At 29.9% G+C, this 23,227-nt stretch overlaps 1 protein-coding gene across 1 annotated transcript; it reads right to left on the bottom strand.

Moving 5' to 3' along the window:
• LOC139523431 (terminal nucleotidyltransferase 4B-like) lies at positions 1–23,227 on the bottom strand. The gene is made up of 12 exons (XM_071317478.1): positions 22,720–23,227; positions 19,741–19,864; positions 18,148–18,194; positions 17,566–17,686; positions 16,597–16,692; positions 16,016–16,156; positions 13,158–13,371; positions 9,506–9,629; positions 8,443–8,613; positions 7,423–7,543; positions 4,524–6,418; positions 1–3,834 (listed from the first exon to the last, which is right to left on the bottom strand). The coding sequence occupies exons 1-11, from the start codon at positions 23,079–23,081 to the stop codon at positions 5,963–5,965; spliced, it is 1,977 nt and encodes a 658-aa protein (XP_071173579.1). The 5' UTR covers positions 23,082–23,227; the 3' UTR covers positions 1–3,834; positions 4,524–5,962.

Here is a 23,227-nt window from a genome sequence, read left to right as displayed (position 1 = left end):
TTATTTTCATTTTTATTTCATTTTATTGTTTTTATTTGTTTTTTTACTTCTTTTACAGTAACAATATTGCACAGATCTTTGTGATCTATCAATATAAACGATTTAAACATATTTTCAATATAAATACATCTGGCAGAACTTCTGCATTGTATGTGTGAACATTTATATTACAAGGAATCCAGTCAAAAAATTAATTTGCTTAATATTTCCCAAAATACTGAAATATTATAACAGTTAAAATGTTGTAAAAATGGTACACAAAAACTTCAGAACCTTTTTGATACAAAGTAAACAACTTTGTTTTGCTAGAATTGTTTTTCTAAGGTAGAAACTGTTTCAATAATTCAAGATCATTATTTTGTACTGATAAACACATTAATCTTGTGACTTTTTTCCTTCTTTACCCACTTAATAAGTTTTTTACATTATTTTCCTAAGAAGATTTATTAAAAGGTAAAATTTTCCTTAAAAATAACTTTTCATTAAATTTGGGTAATTCTAATAAATAGTGTATATTATCAATTTAATAATCTTTTGACTATTATACATGAAAAATTATATTCATATTGTTAGTGTTTAAATAAAAAATGTAGTGTTGTAAAATATAAAATGTAACATCACATTTCTCCACTAAATCACTCAGGGAGAAAAAATATAGACATTAAAAAGCAAGTTCTTCAAATTTATCAAAAACTTTAAACATCTGTTGGATACAGTCAATCAATTATTATATATTTCTAATTCTGTAGAGAAAATAATGTCATATAAAAACTGCATAGAATGAACTAACTTACTTTAATAGAACCCTAAATGGCATTGTTTTATTATGCATTCATTTTAATTAAACAATATCAGTTTGACTTTATAAAAGTTAAATTAGACTCAGAATAAAATGCTGTACCACAGCTTATACTTTTATACAGAAAAAAAGGAACAAAATATAGAAAAAAATAGATCAATATGAAATAAAACTGAGTAATTACAACTTACATCACAAAAATACACATATTTTAACCTTGAGCAATATCTTGTTTAGACACTAAAACTGCAGTTCTATTTTATACCTGTGAATCTGTCAACTACCAAAATAAAGTGGAGAAGACATTACTAAGTTGAAAAATTTATGTCTAATCCATTTTTCCTTTTTGTACAATTAAGTATGTTTAAACTAACAAAATAATTAATTATTTATACTAGGCAACAACTTTGTGGATTTTTCTTTTTTGGTAATTCCATGTATGTTTCTTCAAATTTTTCTAATATTTATAATTGGATAAAAGAGCAAGTATAAATCTGAGTGAATAAAAATTCATGGATAGATTGTTTAATAAAGTAAATTTCAGGATTTCCAGGTGAAGGAAATATAAAGTGACTAGTTTTTTATGATGTAAAATGTTTAATTTTTCACACAATTTCCCTTTGTTGAATTTTTTTACAGGTGATAATTTCGACATATCTTTTTCTTTTCTGGTATTTAACCATTTTGGATATATTACTTTAAACAAACCTGATTAACACAAATACATTCTAGTTATAAAACCTATTCACGACAAAATACAAAATGTTTTTTTTTTAATTCATTGGACTTTCATCTAGATACCTGAAACTTATAGCATAATTTATCATTAATATTTTTTTTTTTCAATAATTTTCTATTTGCAATAAAATATAACACTACACAGACAAATTATAAAATACCTACAGAAAGACAATAATCAAATGAGAGGATTTCTGCTTTGACAAATGTGTAACAAAATAACATATAAACAATAATAACATTTACATAACATTGCTTCATGATCTTCAAACAACTGCGAAAATTCGTGTTACATGTATTATAATTGCATTTTATTAAAATGGCCATTTTGACAGGGAAAGACCAAACTGTTAGTATCATTGGACTAGTATCAATAAATGCATAATTCCACATCATACTTAAGACTACAATATGCTTTGAATGCTTTTAATCAACACAAAAGAACATAGTGAATAAAGAATTTTGAGATTTTGACCTACTTCAAATTGTTAAACCAAATTTAGTATATGCTGTACAACTAATTTTGTTTAAAAAATAATTTCAAAATAATTTGGTATTTTAAAAAAATATTTAAAATGGTGTTTTAATTCATTATAAGCATATGCAGAGTTGCACAAATTACTATCACAATTATTCAGAACTGGCACAAAAATTGATTACAGTAATATATACAAAAGTGCTAATTATTTTGCTCCTTATTTCAAATACAACTACCTGGTAGAAGGCCTTTATATCACTTTTTGTATATTTTTTTATTAAAAGCACCAAGACTTGCCTAGCCTAAATCTGTGGGCAATTATATTAGTATGTTGAAATAACTGCTGCCTATCCATTATAGATCAAAACCACACCTAATTATCTGCTATCTGTACAGCAGATACAATACAATCTATGATCATGATTGCTAATTAAATCATTTTTGTTTTGCTATCATGTACAGCAGATTTGAGTCTGTTTCTGATTTTCATTGCAATATAATGGATTCAGCTATCTTTCCAATTGCCATTGCAGTAAAATGAATTTTGCATCAATCTCAATCATAAACAGCAGGTTTTTGTCTGTGTTACTCATAGAATCTGCTGTACTGATAGTGAATAATAAGGTGAAAACTTTATATTCACATAACTTGGAATATTAAGTAGAGAATGTATGATTTCTCTTAGAGACATCACTTTCGATGAAAAAGTTATTGTTAAAAAAGTGTGGATGATTCATGCATACAGCACAAATATCACCTTTTATTCATATGTCTCAAACAAGTGATTAAGAATTCATTCCCAGATACAATGAAGCTATCTATGGTCATAGTAGATAAAATTTGGCATGTTGAAAATACTGACTAGCTTGTAAAATGACAAGTAACAAAAAAGTTGTAACAGTCAACAAAAACATGGAGGCATTTATTTAGTTTGTCATTACAAAATAAGATTTTATCTATACAGAAATGCACATTCAAATCCATTCCTCATAATATTCACATCTCAACGCTTTTAAGAAAATTTACACCTTTTATATGCATAGTTCTACTGACGCATTTTGACGATGAAATATTTTGTAGTGACAAGCTATATAAAACTAAAATATGAAACACTTGACAATGATAAAATGAAAGTGATTAACAAAATGATAGATTGATGAGCACATACATACATATATAAACATGAAACAATCTCAGTAAAATGGGGGGCACTTGATACACTTTACTCTCTCTTCACATTCCTAAAACATAAAACTAAAACAAACATGATATGTACAATGCTTTTGATCCCCAGCAGTCATATACAAACTCAAGTAAACATGCATGTAATAACCTTTTAAAAAATGCCCTGGCAAAAATATATCTCAAGAGAGGATGTCATGGATTTCTTTCCCCTTATGCCCACTGCTTGCTACCGGTATTTTTTTCATGAATCTACATTTAATCATACACTTCAAATTAACAAAAGAGTTTGGTGTCTAAATTGAATACATTTTATTTCACGTATAGCACTAGTAACATACATTATACATATTTATATACAGACATCAGACATTGATTATTATACTTTTTTTATATATAAACTACCCTTACAAATGCTTAACTTTATTAAGGAAGAAAATTTATTCTGATCAATAAGCCCTACAAATGTTAAGTTTTTAACCATTAATAATATGTTTTTATAAATGTTGATCTTTAATAAAAGACGCTAAGGAAATCATCAATCATAAACACTTATACTTATTTCAATTACAAAAAAAAACTTAAGAGAAAGAGAGAGAGAGGTATAGAATATGTAAGGATTTGTTTTAAAGGGGCACTAGCTACGATATATATAAAAAAATAAAGTATGATTTTTTTTTAGATAAATCATTAATCAAATTGGAATAATGAAATAATAATTTGCTTTTAGCAATCAATTTCCTTTAATTTTGTTGAAATAAGCGATTAAACATAATTTTTGACTGATTCACTTGCAAGTGAAAACGTCATCATCATTCTAAGTTAACCGATATTCATGTGAACTTCAAGTTAACCCCTAGCTAGAGATTGACAACGCATGCATTGTACGTGAACTGGTTACTTAAAGAAAACGAATGTCAACAATGAAAGTGAAACTACGGTAAATCATTTGATTACTAATTCGATGCACATAAAATCATTCTTATATGGTTAAAAACAATGAGAAACATCTATTTTTAATCTATAAAATAAAATCAAACAGACCTATAGAAATGCAATTGCACGTGTTGGTTTAATCTATTCGTATTTTTATTTTTGTTTACATCGCTTATATGGTCATCTGAGGTCAAATCGATAGTTAATTAGATGGCGTCTGGACTAAAATACACACGAAACGAACCTATATATTATCTACCCCATGCTCTGTAAACTGTTTATTTTAGACTTTTGATAGTTTGGATAAATGTTTTACATTGTTATAAACCAAATATGAGAATTTGAGTCAAATCGGTTACAATGAATTTGACAGCTAGTGCCCCTTTAAACAAATTACAAAGAAGAAACTTAACAATAGAGAGGTATAGAATTATCAGGATTTGTTTTAAACAATTAAAACACTAAAATAAGGAAGTAGCACTTTAAAACTATATCTTTGGTACACAATTGTATATCTATTCATTCCCAATAGCTGCTAATCTTATTGACAACCCTTTTGTAAAAAGTGTGCGACAAATTTAACTAGTAAACAAAAAATAAAAAGTCTTTGTGCATCACATGGCCAATAGTGGTTTCCGTTGAAAAGAATTATATTATTCTGGTCTCTGATATATTTTTGCAAACAAAAACCAGAAAATTCTGAATATTGCAACAAACACAAATTCATTATCTGTTTTTTTTTTCACACAATCTTGATCCTATAAAAGATATGGCTAAGTAGTAAACACTTCACTGAAGTGGCTATATTTCTTAAGGAAGTTTTCATTTAAGAGATTACTTTATGTTACTGTATTTTCAATTCAATTACACTTATTCACAACACTATTAAGAATAAACATTGATCAATGATCTCTCTCTCCCTTTTATAATAAAACATTCATAAAACTTTCATCTCACTCTCTCTCTCTCTTAATTATCACAACTTGATTTAACCTGTGCTTAACACAGAATAAGGCTTTTTAATGTAAAATGTAAAGCTAGTTTTCCTCATTTTTTCTAGATGAAAGGCATGTTGTTCCAATTTCACAATTTTCTTTGCTTAAGAGTTATTAATGATGTACAGAAAATGTTTTAACAACAGTCTAACTTTACCATGATGATTACATTTGAGAAAAGAGTGATGTGTAGCTTGTCTATTGTGATTACACATTGGTTCATTACAAATCAAGAGAAAATTAATAATATTGTAAATCAATAAATGTATTACAGATGTATGGAAAATTGTTGTTTTAAGTATGAGAAATTCAGGAAATACATTTACAATTAAATGTGACATGATTACCTATAATTTTCTATTCTGTATTTGTAACTATGAAACTGGAAAAATATAACTGCCTAAAGTATCCTTACACTAGTACTTCATGAATGAATAATTGAACATTACAAATTGATTACCTTCCTAGAATAAAATATGACTTTACATGATAAATATACACTATGAATGTTGGTTCATATTTTTTTCTCTAACTTTGTAGTGTTTAAATATATTTTTTTCTTTTTTTTTTTTAAATTAAGTTTCGTCATTCAAATCAAATTTGTAAATAAATGTTAATTTATTCATGACTTCAACATACATAAAACATAGTTGCTGAGATTTTTTTTGAAAGTTTCTTTAAGAATCAAATCCATGAAACGAAACTTGATTAAAAAAAAATAATGTGTATTTACATTGAAACAAAAGTCAGCCTCCATTAATGTAGCATAAACGGTCATCACACATGTTCAGTTTCTTGTCTCTCTCTCTCTCACTCACTGTCTAACAGCTTCTACTATCTAGTACCAGTTGCATTCGTTTGAACATTGTCTCTCCTAAAATTATTGTTAGTTTGTGAGTTAAAAGGGGCACTGTTTTTCCGTCTTTTAAAGACTTTACTACCCTGTGGATTGCCATTTTGATGCCCATGTCCTCTGTAGTTCTTGTTATAACTGTGTCCAACATGGACATTTGAATGGCCGCCAGATTTGCCTGGTCCATAATAGTCATAGCTAGCACCACTCGAGACGGGACGGGGACGGTTATTACTTCCTGATCGATTGGATGAAACACTACTAGAGCTTCCATCTCGTTTGTGTGTAGGATTTTTATTGTAGTCTCTACTACGAACAAATTCTTTACTATGCTGGAAAGGTCCTTGTTGTTTTGGTGCAGTTTTACTGCTATTTGGTGCAGTGTTTGTTTGTTTTGTACAAGATTCTTTAACCTGGACAGTATCAGTTTCTGTTTCCTGAAATACAGTATATACAAGTTAATATTAAGCATGTTAAGATGCAAGGTAAATATATATATAAATGTTTAACAAATATTTTGTTAAAGGACAGATGCAGTACATACAATAAAACAACATCAAAATGCAATAAATTGTTTTCCATACAATCATTACAGATAGAATTCAATGGTTTAACTTGAATTGCTCTTTAAGGACGTTTGCTTGTCATGTTTTTGGAATTGTCAGATTTTTGGAATCCTCTGGTCTTATCTACTTGAATGCCTTTTAAAAAAATTTGCCCATTGACCCCCATTTTTCTTTTTGTAAATCTTTTACATGTATAATTATAAGCCATATGTAAAAGTCTTATAAAATCTTATTTATTTTTAATGTTTTTTTGAGATCTTAAACTTGTCAATGATAAAGCTATGAAAAGTCAAGAGAGAACATTTTCCCACCAAAATATCAATGGCTTATATCTTGAAAACAAGCACATTGACCTATATTTTTTATTTGCTCTTTTGGTTACTTTTTTAATCACTAATCAATATTTACAAGTGTCATGGAAACACCGAAAGCTTGTTATTTTTAAACTGAGTGGGCAACTTCCTCAAGTCAATGGTTTTATCATTTTTACACTGGCCAAAAAGCCAGATTTCATTTCTTGTTGCCTTCTTGTTTTTGTATTATTCAATTGGAGCTGGTTTCAAATATTTGTTTTTTCTACTTACAAATGACAATACAGCATCATACAGTGCCTATAAAGAATTGTGACTTGATACTAGCCTGATGCTTATCTAGATGCAGGTCTGCTTCTGCAGATTTAAGTTGTTTCTTTTCTGTCATTACTTTTTTTCTTCTCCTTGTTATTTCTAACAGAAATGACAATATATACATGGAACAATTTTTTTAGAAGTGAAACTAATTATCAAATGTTTCAAAATCTGATTCCTGACCATGCTTACTATTTTCATTTTACATTTTTTTTTAACAATGATTTCAAAGACTATGAAATTACTTACAGAATCACTAGTCAAACTAGAAGTTGAACAATTTGATGCTGAACTTGATGAGGACTTATAGATAGAACATGTAGAACTTGAATCTGATTTGTCATCTCTTCCAACTTCATCTGGACTCGCCCTGAAATCAAATATTACAAATTTAGCATGTTTATAGCACTGTTTCAAACCTTTCTCCAATTTGATAAAAAAAAACATATGTGAAGCAGTATCATAAAGAACTTTGAAAAGGATTATGTTTGAAATGAACAATGACTAGATAGTAAAACTTAATTGTTTTACTTTTCATGAAATACATAGTGTGTATACATAATATACAAAGATGAGTTTTTAACATTATGTTTATTATAACAAATGAGCAATCTAACTTCAATGTTTAGTTTTTAGAAGCATCTTCCCTAGACCTAATTGTTGTTGAAATCCAAATGATTTTCTCAACTTCGAAAAAAAAATCAATTTTCAACATAAATGAGGTGTACATGTATGTAGTAAATCTTGAAAAGAAATCTATCCTGGTTCACTTTTCACACATATTTGCAATAAGATTATTTTACTTTAAATAAATGATAAATTTTAAGCGTTTTTTTGAGTATTGAAATGAAATATATCTTAATGTAGAATTCAATAGGTGTCATCAACTCACAAAACTTACTTGGTTATCCTTAAGGCAAATAAAAACTCATAAATACCAACTATTGTGGTTAAAATACTGACCATTTGCATGGCTGGTTGGCGCAAATATCATCAAAATTATCTTCCTTTTTTGGGCAAATCAATGTGAAGATTTTTATAGCTGAATGACCAATGAGTTGTTTTATTTAATACTACTGTAAATTCAGAATTTGTTGCAATTTTGTCATTTAAGACAAAAAAAAATTATTGTGATCCTGTTTACTTCATATAAAAAAATTAAAATGCCAGTTACAATTATTGCGATTAAAACCTGTCGCATTTACCCCCAATAATAAAAACATCGCAATAATTTCTGAATTTACAGTATTAAAAAGATAATATCTATACCTATTACTATCCTGGTCTTTATCTGTTGTTTTAACATTTGCCACACTAGCATAACTTCTACTTGTGGACAAAGGAATAGTATTTCTAGGTATGACTTTTTGAAAGTTCTCTTTGACCCACTTTCTATAATCTACTACTTCATCTGTCACCCGAACTATTCTTCCCAATATGCTGAAATTATTGATAAAAGAGCAATTTAGTAAAGTCACACAAACTATAATTCCCAAAATACCAACATTATACATACAAAAGCAATAAAAACTTTATTATATTATACTGTTTGTATTTACAAGATCATGAAGATATGCATGAAATGTTTAAATTGACATGATATGTTTAAAAGACCGTTAATTTGGTTATCTATATAATAAAACAACCACTTCACATTTTTTTCATCAAAGTTGAAAATATATTTTGTCATATTTTCATTCCCTATTCAAGTTAAAATTTTCAAAGTCATCTATAATAAATAAATTTGGTGTTTTTACTGTCTTCTGATTGGTTAAAATCATTAGTTTTATTTAATATACGCCCATTCTGACGTTGTGTATTCATACGCCAACATGTGTGTACGTTGTTATTGTTAATATAAATAATATAAAAAGTTCTTTGAGCCTTATTTTTGATAGAAATTTATTTATAATTAATGGCAATAATTTATTTTGACTTTATTGAACCATAAAACTAATTTTCGACTCTTCACATCTTACATAATCCGCTTCGCGGATTATTCAATGTGAAGAGTCAAAAATTAGTTTTATGGTTCAATAAATTCAAAATAGATAATATGTTAGAGCATACCATAAGCAGAATTGAAAGATTACAGTATCCTTTAAAAACAGTATATTTTACCTCCTGTAACTTTGATTTTGTTTGTTCAATAATTTGTTTCATTATAGAATAAAGTTACAACTATTGTCATGATGGCTGTATGTAACTTAACTCAAATGTCATGAATGTTTTAACTTTAATTAAATTTGTTCAATAATTTGTTTCATTACAGAATAAAGTTAACACTATTGTCATGATGGCTGATGGCTGTAATTGAACTTGGAAGGTTTACCTTTGATTCTGTTTGGATGAGAAGGTACCCTGAGGTGTAACTGTATAGCTGAGCACCAAGTATGCATATTCAAAAGCACATTTCACTTGCATAGCACCATATGAACTGCGTCCAATATCATTCCCTGAAATATATAATTAAAGCTTTATGACTAGAATGAAAGAATCTGATCCATCAATTGACTTCAATCTCAGTTTTTTTCACATCTTGCCCTTTATATTGTTATTATTCCGTCCTAAACATACATGATGTATTTGCCACTGAAAGTTAAGCAATCAACAATTAATTATATTGTTATTTATAGTGATGTAAAAGAATAGATTTCCAAGTCCACTTTTGATGAGGGAGTTGTAATGTAGCTATTAGTCAATACTATACAAGATTATAAAGTCCCTAACATGCACCATTTATTTCAATTACTGTGGATTCATTATTATTCGTTGGATACCAATTTTCGTGGATTTCATGGGTACAGGTGGACCACGAAATTAAATGTCCAACGAATGACAAATTTTCTATGGGTTTGTATACCATGTAATTGTTTACATACTTTGGCAAAACCACGAAATTAAATATTCACGAATATGAGATTTTCCCTTCATCCACGAAAATAAACGAGTCCACAGTAATGGTCCTGTATCTTGAAAGAGTAATTTATCAAAAGCATACAAGTTGGGTGAGGTCTTTATATTTAAATCTAATATTTGCTTCCTGAGAAAAGTATTTTTTATCACTATATTAATGCTTGTCAATATATAAACCATCAATGCAATCTGAACCAGATGCTCCGCAGGGTGCAGCTTTATACGACCGCATAGGTTGAACCCTGAACGGTTGGGGCAAGTATGGACACAACATTCAAGCTGGATTCAGCTCTAAATTTGGATTGTGATTAAATAGTTGACACAGCATAGGTTTTGGACACAGAATGAATGTGGTCTAATGAACTTAAAATAATTTTTTTGTCTTTGAGCAATCACTATGCTGTTGAATATTATTCCTCTCAAAAAAATGTTTGAAGAAATTTCTTTTTATTTATGAAATCTGAAATGAGAAAAATTAACCCCCCCCCCCCCCACCATTTTTTTTTCACATCCTCCTTTCCCTTTTTTCAAAACTGATCTCAATTCAAATTTCTAATGGAGTTTGCAACAATAACAAGTGAAACTGCGAGCTACTGCTCACTGATGATACCCCCGCCGCAAGTGGATAATATTAATAGTGTAAAAATATGGAAGTGTTCGGTAAACAGGAAGTTGTCGAGTGATGAATCTGAAAACGCATCACACGGTATAGCTGACTTATAAAAATCCTGAAACCAAATTTCAGAAATCCTTGTATTGTAGTTCCTGAGAAAAATGTGACGAAAATTTTTAACTTGGTTATCATGTGTAAAATCATACAAGTGTTCGGTAAACAAGAAGTTGTCGAGTGATGAATCTGAAAACGCATTACACGGTATAGCTGACTTATATAAATCCTGAAACCAAATTTCAGAAATCCTTGTATTGTAGTTCCTGAGAAAAATGTGACGAAAATTTTCAACTTGGCTATCATGTGTAAAATCATACAAGTGTTCGGTAAACAGGAAGTTGTCGAGTGATGAATCTGAAAACACATCACACGGTATAGCTGACTTATATAAATCCTGAAACCAAATTTCAGAAATCCTTGTATTGTAGTTCCTGAGAAAAATGTGACGAAAATTTTCAACTTGGCTATCATGTGTAAAATCAGACAAGTGTTCGGTAAACAGGAAGTTGTCGAGTGATGAATCTGAAAACGCATCACACGGTATAGCTGACTTATATAAATCCTGAAACCAAATTTCAGAAATCCTTGTATTGAAGTTCCTGAGAAAAATGTGACGAAAATTTTCAACTTGGCTATCATGTGTAAAATAAGACAAGTGTTCGGTAAACAGGAAGTTCTCAAGTGATGAATCTGAAAACGCATCACACGGTATGGCTGACATATATAAATGTTGATACCAAATTACAGAAAGGGTGGATGTGTAGTTACTGAGAAAAATGTGACGAAAGTTTCATGGGACGGACTGACAGACAGAGGTAAAACAGTATACCCCCCCCCTTTTTTAAAGCGGGGGTATAACTACTCATTTAAATACATCATAAAATATTAAAATGTAACAAAAAGTGCTTGTTATCACTGAATGGTAAAGAGTGTTTTAATTTATCAGTTGGTAGTAAAAGTGAATATACATTGTGCATTGTATAAAACAATGATTGTGCATTGTATAAAACAATGATTGTGCATTGTATAAAACAATGATTTAAGTTGATTCAACTACTATTAGGGACAAAGAAAGATAACTCCAATCAATTGAAAATTTCTTGCTATTGCACAATATTGTGCAATTAGATATTTCTTGCTATTGCGCAATACTGTGCAATTGAAAATATATGCTATTGCACAGTACTGTGCAATTGAAGATTTCTTGCTATTGCTGAATACTGTGCAATTCAAAATTTCTTGCTATTGCACAATACTTAATATAATAATTTTGGATCCTGATTTGAACCAACTTGATAACTGGGCCCATAATCAAAAATCTAAGTACATGATTAAATTCAGCATATCAAAAAAGCCAAAGAATTCAATTTTTATTAAAATCAAACTTAGTTTAATTTTGGACCCTTTGGTATTTAATGTAGACAAATTTGAAAATGGGACTAAAAATTAAGAATCTACATACACAGTTAGATTTGGCATATCAAAGAACCCCAATTATTCAATTTTTGATGAAATCAAACAAAGTTTAATTATGGACCCCGATTTGGACCAACTTGAAAACTGGGCCAATAATCAAAAATCTAAGTACATTTTTAGATTCAGCATATCAAAGAACCCCAAGGATTCAATTTTTGTTAAAATCAAACTAAGTTTAATTTTGGACCATTTGGACCTTAATGTAGACTAATTGGAAAACGGGACCAAAAATTAAGAATCTACATACACAGTTAGATTTGGCATATCAAAGAACCCCAATTATTCAATTTTTGATGAAATCAAACAAAGTTCAATTTTGGACCCTTTGGGCCCCTTATTCCTTAAAACCTGTTGGGACCAAAACTCCCAAAATCAAACCCAACCTTCCTTTTGTGGTCATAAACCTTGTGTTTAAATTTCATTGATTTCTATTTACTTATACTAAAGTTATTGTGCGAAAACCAAGAATAATGCTTATTTGGGCCCTTTTTTGGCCCCTAATTCCTAAACAGTTTGAACTAAAACTCCCAAAATCAATCCCAACCTTCCTTTTGTGGTCATAAACCTTGTGTCAAAATTTCATAGATTTCTATTCACTTAAACTAAAGTTAGAGTGCGAAAACCAAGAAAATGCTTATTTGGGCCCTTTTTGGCCCCTAATTCCTAAAATTTTGGGACCAAAACTCCCAAAATCAATCCCAACCTTCCTTTTGTGGTTATAAACCTTGTGTTAAAATTTCAAAGATTTCTATTCACTTTTACTAAAGTTAGAGTGCGAAAACTAAAAGTATTCGGACGACGACGCCGCCAACGTGATAGCAATATACGACGAAATAAAAATACGAATAAAATTTTTGCGGTCTTATAAAAATTAATACTGAATTCTATGAATAGTATTTATTTTCCACACATTTTTTTTTACCTTTTGTCAAAGGATCCTCAATACTAAGTAGAGCTGGCCTATAACCACTATCCATATTCTTTTGAATTTCTTCCTTTGGCACATAAGAACCACCATTTTTTATTCTAATACCAGCTTTCAAATAGTTGAATGTTCTTCCATAAAGTTCAAAACACTCAATTAATAACACTCCTAAATTGGCTCTTGGATCTGTAGCGTCTATTCTAGGATGCAACTAAATAAAATCAAGGGAAAAATAAATAAATATGTTTCTGGTTATGCAATGCAAGAGAACAATATTAGGCACGATTTTCATAAACAGTCAAAACAAGTCAGGAGCCTGTAATTCAGGTGTTGACTTTGTTGATGTGCAACATATTTGTTTTTTGTAAATTATTTGTACATTAATTCTGCCGCTAGTTTTCTCGTTTGAATTGTTTTACATTTGTCATTTCAGGGCCTTTTACAGCTGACTACACGGTACAGGCCTCGACAATAACGCTTGTCCGATTGTCCGGTACCAGAGGTAAAAAAGGTCGGACAAATAAAAGCTATACCAAGCTTGTCCGATGGGACAAGTAGAATCATTCTGCAGAAAATAAATTTTAATCCAACTTTGATGAACAAAGTATAATTATTAACAAAAAAACAAGAAAAGAAGATTTGTTTGACATCTTTCCTTTTTAAACTGAAACTAATTGAAACTTTTTATTTCTCAGTCGAATAATAAAATTAGACCCCTCAGACTTGCAATCGATAATTTAAACTGGTTCTTTGTCAAGTACTTTTAACAGGTAAAAAGCACACTTTTCTCGGAAACCAGTCTTACCGATCCAATTCAACCATGGGCATTTTAGATAAGGTAACTTTAAAAGACAGTTCGTCACCAGCTCGGAAATTACTCTGCTCCAAGTTTAATAGACAGTTGGGCACTGTAGGAGACATATTTCATAAACATGATTAATAGACAGTTTGGCAAGGCATCAGAACTTCTTTTCCTACCTTATTTTTCTTGCTCTATAATAATTAATATCGATGTCCATAACGTATTTCTTAAATAAGAATGAGGAAATTATTTACCATAAAAATCATCAAATCATGTTTGATCTTTATGTAGAAAAAACAATACCAATGCAATGCAGTGACCTATAAGTGTTAATTTCTGTGTCATTTGGTCTTTTGTCTAATTGACAATCATGCCTCATATTCTTTTTATTGATTGCATTTGAATAAACTTTTTTCAACTTTAAAAAAAATAAGATAAAAATCCAATGAGTGTACATTTAGAGGCCAATCAGATGGTACCTCATGTGCAAAGTATGATGAGACTTTCGCATTGATAAAAACTAGAACCTAAGTCCTGTGACACAACTCAATTCAGTTGTTCATGGCTCACATCTTTTAAAAGTATTTCAAAGGATATAAATCAAATTCTGTTCAATTTTTTTTTAATTCATTTTGTTCCTTGAATCAACTTGAAATGCAAAAAAGGTTAATATTAAGATTTGTTTTGGACAAGTTACAATTTCATTCGGACAAGTAAGTTTTGGTATGTACTTGGTCCTACTGGACAAGTTGAAAAAAAAGTTATTGTAGAGGCCTGCGGTATGGGGATTGCTTATTGTAGATGGTCGTTCGGTTACCTAAAGTTGTCAATTTCTGTGTCATTTGGTCTCTTGCGGAGAGTTGTCTCATTGGCAATCATACCACATTTTCTTTTTTATAAAACACAGTATGACAAGTTATGATTTCAAGCTTTGTTAGATTATGATTGTGAACAAGCAATGAATATTTAAACTGTTTATTTTCAAGGATCTAGATGACATTTCAAGTCTAAAATCAAGGTCAATTTACCCGAGATGTTTTATTGCTATGTCTTTGGGTTGCTGTCTCGTGACAAATTCCATATCTATATCTATGATTATTATGTTACATATGTATGTGAATTAAATTGTCATATCCAGGTATGTCAGGCAGCTTTGATGCCTTTTGGGTTAGAATATGGTTATTAACATTCTTTTAGTTATCAATGTGCTGTCAATGTAGCTGGGGTGTCAAAATATTTGTATCAATGTACATGCTTGAGGAAAAATAAAAATTCAATGAGAAAATGCTTTTCATAAATTCTAAAGAATTATCAAATAAAATTTGGGGTCACAGGCCTTATTTTCTGGAGAGAAAAAAAATACAATACAATTATCTGCCCTTGATTTGAAAAAAGGACTTTTCTATAACTTTAAGTCCTTTTTTTTAATTTTAAGTTTTAGATGTTTCTGTTGTATAATACATGATACTTGGTAAATATTTTTCAACATATATTATGTTTAAAACATGCCCAGAAGGGATCCTCAAAAAGAGACCCAAGTGACATGCCTGACAAATAAAATTGATATAAGCTACTAGCAGAACAAGTTTTCATGTACAGATTATAATATACATTTATGATAATAAATTATGTACTAATTGTTTTTTTCATATTTTCATACATTGTCATAAATACATATTTGCTTTTCAATTTCAGGACTTTTCATCTATCATATTTGGATGGTTTTTTATTGGTTATTATTGTTGTCATAAATCAGGCAGTTGTTTTTCTCTTTTGAATTAATTCATATTTTTGTAATGCTTTAAAGCTGACTATATGGTATAGATGTAACTCATTGTTAAAGGTAGTACAGTGATCAATAGTTGCTTACACCCAAGTCACTTGAACTGTGGTGGATATTTGTCTACTTGGCAATCAAGCCACATCTCTATTTTCTGTCTGGTATTAATGTACAATAATTCCCCCCCCCCCCCCCCCTGAATACTGTGAAATAATTAGTCATTTTACCATGGCTCTTTTGCTATGCTATCATATCACTTAATAGGATAATTACCTGTAAAAAGCTTATTGTCATGTATATCAGACTGTAACTACTAATTCCACCAGTGAATACCTCATTCAGATCTCTTTGTAACAGAAACTGTTTCAGGACAAGGACTAGATACTTCAAGTTTGGAAAATTTTCCATGAAAGTCTGTAAAATATAATTATAATGATGGTTTTACTTAAATTGCAGTCTGCTGTCAATAATTATTTAGAATCGCTCGCACATATCATATTTCATGAGATATATTGTGGGGGTCTAACTGTAGAGTATGTATTTCTGCTTTATTTTATATTATATTTGTTTTTAACAAAGAAGTAGCATTGTTTTGCTTTATTAATAGCTCCAGTATTTTTTTAATAAAAGAAGAGTTAGTGCTGTGATTCAGCCTATCAAATAGCTAGTTGAGATTTTTTCTGATATCATTTCCAATATTTGTTCTTTTCATTTTCATAATCTTACTTTTAAATTCTTATTTAATTGATGAAAAATGTCAGATGCTTCTGAAATGAAAAACTGAAGTCACCAAATAACTGCAAAATGTTCGATACCCAAGTGACAAAAGTCATTAATGTTGATGTGGAACTAACCTTTATCAATTTGGCACTTTCAACAGCATTCTGTGTATTAAAACTGATATCTACTTTAATGTCTGTCTGTGAATCTGTCAGTTTTATAATTGGGACCTGAAAAAACATATAAAAGGTATTAAACCATTAAATTTCAACAACAAATAAACTGAAGAGAAACAAGTAAAACTTTAAAATATTGGAAATAAACCATCTGTTATTGTTTTTATAGCATACTTAAAATGTATTATTACTTTTGATGTGTGTATGTTTGTACTTCAATCACTTAACAAATAAAACTTTATAACACATAAAACAATATATAATTATGTAGTTATTGTTTAATAGCATTCTTCAAACATATCATTCTTGTGAATTTTTATTGTTCAGTTTACCAATGGTTTATGAGTTTAAAAAAATAAAATTTGCCAACCATAATAACTAGTGAATTTACTCTGCTTTCCTCATGAAAGGAAATCTATAGAAGTGAGACTACTCACAAATGTAAAACAAATGAACAAATCCAAAAACAATTTGGCATTATAATAAATGGGTCTTTTGATTTTTCCAGATGTTATATTTAAAATGAAGGCAGATGATTTTATTTTAAATTGATCTATTCATTAAGATCGATTTTGATTTTTTTTTTACATGATCTGTCATTGTGATATGTTAATGACTGTTTTAATGTCATGATGCCCATTTAACATATGAGGATATAGTGATGTGAAAATACCCTACTTTTTGATAAACCAACATGCACTGTCAGATTTTTAGGGTTATTCTTTAAAGTTTTCCAGAAAGACTAGTCCCTCTACTTCAATCATTTTGACTCAGAGCTGACTAGCATTTTCTAATACACCTAAATACTTCTGTAAACCCATGGTACAATATCATCATGATCATATTTAATTCAAATATACTTTATATGTCAAATTATAAAGAACGTAATGAAAAGTGAAGAAACTCTTGTGACTGTTATAAACTTACGGAAGCTTTATCTAAAACTTTCAAGTCTTTTCTATCAGTTATTCCCCTTTCCAGTAATGCTTTCTCTAAGGTAAACAAAGGAAGATTCTCCCACTTTCCAAACACTACTAAATCGATGTCACTGAAAGAAAAATGAAATTGCTTATCATGCTTATGAAATATCAAATTTTGAACATAATCATGTAGTTCAGACATCATTATAATATGGCAGTTTGGTCCACCTTTAAACTTCATTATAAGATAATCTTGAGCAAATTTCTTTTGGGTGTTACAATATGAAAAATGGTGAAGTTATAAAAATAAATTACGTGTTAACAAACTCAGAAAACTGTTTACAGGACTTTTTATTTTGTGTTCAGTAGCAAGGGGGACTACATCAATATGTCAACAATATTTCATAAAAATACATTTCAAGTTAGTGCACAAGAAGTTGAGAATGTCATGATGGTTAAGCAACTTAAGAAACCCTATTCAAAGGTAGCACTGATGTATTGCTCTTAAGATTTTATAAAAGTTAATAAATCGTGTATTCTGTATATCTATCGTGTGTATATTTTCTACTTTAAAATAAGTCTAACATACCTTGTAGGTAGATACAATCCAGTTCTAAAACTACCAAAAATCTCCATCTGAAAAAGAAATATAACATGCTAGATTCAGGTTGATGCATTGATTAAAGATTTATGAATATATTCATGATAATAGACATATCAAAATTTTGTCTATTGTAACCAATGGGTACATAAATTGCGGCTCACTACAGAGACAAAGTCCTCGTCTGTCAGAGTTTAACAATGAAAAAGTTGTTGTGTAGTACGTCATTCACCCCAACCAACTAAGTAGTTAGTAACAAATTTCATGAAGCAAATATTTGTCTGCATTTTTCATTTGAATATATTAGAATATGGCTCAGAGCTAGCGCTGTGGTTTTATAAGTTTAACAGTGCACTTAATGATAAAGGCCTACTAGTATGTGTAATAGTTTTAAAAGTTTCCATTCTCCATTTAAATATCCAAAGTTCTTTTCAAGACTTGTACATCATATACATGCTTCCTTAACAACATGATTTTCTGTCTGAACTTTCCATACCAGAAACCTGAGTCACGTATGGACACATTCTGGTTACAGAAGGTGAGTCCTACTATAATCAAATCTATCCTTACACTGTTTATAAGAATTTATAAATTATATATAAATCATATATAATGATTCTTAACAAAATTTTGAATTCATGCAGTGCATTAAATAAATGTGATTGGCTATGACTAATTAATGCAATAGAACAGGAGGAAATAAAAATTGTTTACCTATAAAGCACATGTTACAGACAATGTAGTTGTTATAGGAAGCCAATTAATTATAAATACAGTTATCAAACCAATTAATTTAAATTGATAATTAAGCACATAAGGTTACACAACAGAAATAATGTAAACAATTGCATGCTTATTAGGTAGGACGAGAAATGATGAAAAACAAGGTGAAATTTGAAATAGAATATGAAGATTAAAACCAGTTGCAATATATTTAATGTAAAAATTCCTTTTATACTTGACATTCCCATGGTTTGCATTTAAAGTATTTTTCATTGCGATTAAACTGGAATTTGATATAATTATATAATACTTGAATGTATTTTTAAACAGTTCCACTGAATTCCAAGCACATGTACATTTGTTAGGATTACAAATATTTGTAAACATGGTTACCCCATAGAAATTACATATACATTTGTACAGGTTATTCTACAAATGTATGACCTTCAACAACGAGAAAGACCAATACTGTAACTTACAGTCTGTAGACTGTAAGTGTATCGAATGGGAGAAATTCTAAAGATGTGATAGTTTAAATAATCCAGACAGTGTTGACTTATTTAAGATCTTCCCATCTAAGGATTCTGCATAGCCAAAAAGACAGTATAATTTGAACTCAGTTGTATTTGAGTTACTATTCTTTTAACTCTTCAGTATCAGCAGGGACTCATTATTTCAAAAAAATACAAGTACCAGGAATTACTCAAAATATCCTAGTGAAAATCCTGTTTATAATCAATGAACTACACTTTTGCACTCATAAGATTTACATGTAGTAAATGACATGTCCAAGAACTAGACCAGGCAACTTGACATGTTTTTACAGGTAAATGATTCAGTAAAGTATTTGTCTCTCACCTTTGCTTCAGGCCACAACTCCTGAATAACTTCTTTGATTCTTCCTACTACTTCATTCCTCATGTTGGCCTCTTCTAATGTGGGTGACATATAGTCATAAAAGTTTTTGATTTCTTCATGTAATCTACAAACATAATTAATTTGAATTTATTTTTTTGGTAAATATACTTATAGTAATTCATCCCAGTATGTTCTTACTTGACAATTGAACCAAGCCAGGGGTTAAGAAATCCACTAGCCCGACACCCAGGACTACAACATTTAGACCTCGGGCAACCAAGACTTGTAACCAAAAATGCCCGACGGACTAGTAACAAAAAATTCTTGGCGTTTCTAAAATTGAAAGAGGAAAATCCCCTCATCACTTTTCTATCTTATCCAATCAGATTCAACTACGTCATCCGGGATTCCCAGAATTTGAACTGATTTGGTACAAGTTTTAAAATAGAACAAATAACTCTGGGTGGATCTTGTACTTTCAATATCGATGTGTCAGTACAGGGGGTGGTATTGTACATTGCTTATGCAACCTGATTTTACCTCCTTCTGATTAATTTATTGCAATATAAATGTGAATCCCTTTTGACAGCAGAAACCTGACTTTTGTCAGATATAAATTTGAAACATGTGCTGATAATTCTTTTACACAAACGTGATGATGCTATTGTATCTGATGAAACCCCCTCCAATCCTTTTACATACCCATGTATAGCAGTGATCAAGACTTGTATCATTCCCGGATTTGGTCAACTCATTATATCAGAATTTTCAGTGAATATTCAATTATCGATTAATTTGCAAAAATCTATGGTACAGTGCCGTGAATGGACAAAAATTGTTAAGTTTATAGAATTCATTGTTATTGCAGCAAACTCTGAATTTGTAAGGCATACTAGGGCTAGCAGGTCAGTTTTGTTGGGCTAGTAGTTCTTCCAACAGGGCTAGTAAAATCTTGCAACCAATTAGCCCTGGGCTAGTGAGCTATAACAAAATTTCTTAACCCCTGCAAGCATTACCATGATAACCACTAAAAAGTTGCAAAACAATAGAGATGGAAGGCAGATACTAAGTATTATTCTTCAACAAAAAATAAAAAGTGATTGACTGGTTTAAAACAAGGGAAACATATCAAACAGTCTGAGTTTTATAAGTGATCATTAAAAAATGACAATTTTTTTTTTTGTATGCACTATGTGCACTGAAAATCAGGGTCCACAAGAAATACCAGAAACACAGATTATTTTGTTTCAACTGGTCAGGTCATAGACAACTGTTACATAAAATTAAACCACTCAACCTGTCCACCAGACCTAAATTCACTGATGTTGTGTATACATACATGTATTATATGTCATATAAAGTAAAAATCAAAGCTTCCAACTTTCCACAACATACAAAAGTAATGGTTTTTTTTTAAATCATTCTGGTAGAAAAAACTGAACAACTGTGTGAATGTCCCTCTGGTATCTTTCATCCCTCTATTAAAGTATGTTTAATTTTAATCTGAAGGTACTGACAAATACGACCTTGTTAACTTCACACAATTTACTGGAAGTAGAGATCTAGACAAATGTGTGCCCCATGACAAGATTTCAGGTTTGGTAAATGTATGGTATGTACATGTATAGGACCTAGATGCATTCAAGTTTAAGTTATTCAGTCCACTCAATTATACAGTTTACAATGTAAATCAGCTTTAGTCCCTACATGTATACTGTCAATCTCAATCAATTCAATTTAGCACTGTTATTACCCCCCCCCCCCCCCCTCTTCCCCCTCTTATGAACTATGTAGTTCTTTTCAAAGTTTGGTAACTTCTAACTGACAATGAACCAAAAAAATATACATCAAATCCAAGATATTTTTCTCAAACATAAAATACATTTTTTAAGTTTTTTCAACTTTTTGTAAGTTTTATTCATCAATACATGTACATTGTATGTACATGTAGGTCCAGTCAGGTCTTAAATTTTTTTCAATGTGGAGTTTTGGTTTGTTTGTACTCAGAAAATTTGTTTGTGTTAACATGACCATATGTGTAAATATCTAAGATGAGAACTACTTACTTATACATGTTTCTACCCATTTTTTTGGGTACCTTTGCATACTTATACATTCTCTTACTGAAAAACTTTCAATAGTGACACTTTCTTAAATTTTGAGAGATGAGCAAGTTTATTTTTTGACACTGATAACTGAATTTATTGCATTGACGTCATGAAACAATACACCAATAATAAATCAAACTTAAAGTAACTATATATCAAATGTCAAATATGACTAATTAATTAATTAAATCAATTACAAAAGGTGCAGTAATAAGTATACAAATTAAAGATGTATAAAAATTAAATACACTTAATTGAATGAGCAATATTAACAGCCATCTGTCACTTTAGGCAAGGTGATTTTTTTTGGCCTTGAAAATCTTTAGTTACAAACATATTGCTACATTTAACTTTAATGTAATATTCACACATATTTATTTTTAAGTCTCATCATAAGAAATTCATTAATAACATGACTAGGTATAAATTGAAAGTGAAACTAAATATATTTTTTAAAAACTCAAATTGATTTGCTATCAAATACCATTTACATGACCTGTCAGAAAAATTGTGTATTCAATACACAAAAACTGTCATGGAGGACACATAATTTTGATATTTAAATAAATGACTTACATATAGAGAAAACTGATGTCCCTTTATATTTGACCTTTGAGGTTATTTTATATAGCTATATTAGTGAACAACAGAATTATTTATATTCACAAACTACCTAGAAAAAATGTTACAAAAATTACAGTTTCCCTTCTAGGGCCTCTACACCAGAAAGAGTCTTACACAACCACATGTCACAATTAATGTTTCTCATATTTCACACTTGTTTGTTCGCCTACACATGACTTTTCATTCTCAAATTCATTGCTAAAACACTAAATAATCATAATAACTTCTCAGATGTAATATTACTTACCCAATTACATCAGGGGAATACATTTTATCTTTAGGCTTCCACGGAGTCATTCCGTCAAGCATTTTATGCTTATAAGAGGAATGATTTAATCCGTAAGTGCTTGCACGATTGTCTCTTTTTCTTTTAAAGCTATTCTCCGCATTCTGTACACTTAATTGTCTATTAGTTGGTGCATGCTTCTTCTCAAAGTCATTAGTATAATTTAAAGGGATATACTCTTTCTGCTTCTGGTCCATGTTCGAGTTCACGTTGTTATTCAGCGACATATTTGTCACGCCTAATTGTGCTTCTATAATGTACGTCCATATATCATGTGCTATTCCTAAATGTTCTGGTTGATACCAAGCAATTCTTGGATCCATTAAAAGTTTCTTGTCAAACAGAAGTAATGACGTCTTGTTAAATGATTGACATTTGACTATGACCTAAAATTCATGTTCTTTAATGGAAGCCGACTTTCGAAATTATCATGTTTACTGCGCATGACGGAAAAAGTTGATACAAATAT

The sequence above is a fragment of the Mytilus edulis genome, chromosome 5 (genome assembly GCF_963676685.1).
Source record: "Mytilus edulis chromosome 5, xbMytEdul2.2, whole genome shotgun sequence".
Taxonomy (NCBI): Eukaryota; Metazoa; Mollusca; class Bivalvia; order Mytilida; family Mytilidae; genus Mytilus; species Mytilus edulis.
Note: the sequence above shows the minus strand (reverse complement) of the source record. Positions and strands in the feature narration are given on the sequence as shown.

What these genes read in the sequence shown, in the direction of transcription:
- LOC139523431 (XM_071317478.1), bottom strand. Translation starts at nt 23,081, where the DNA reads ATGGATCCAAGAATTGCTTGGTATCAACCAGAACATTTAGGAATAGCA. An exon ending in AGTTGTGGCCTGAAGCAAAG is followed by an intron (nt 18,195 to 19,740) that starts GTGAGAGACAAA and finishes TTTCTTTTTCAG; the next exon opens with ATGGAGATTTTTGGTAGTTT. An exon ending in TCATCCAAACAGAATCAAAG is followed by an intron (nt 8,614 to 9,505) that starts GTAAACCTTCCA and finishes CAATAATTTCAG; the next exon opens with CATATTGGGAAGAATAGTTC.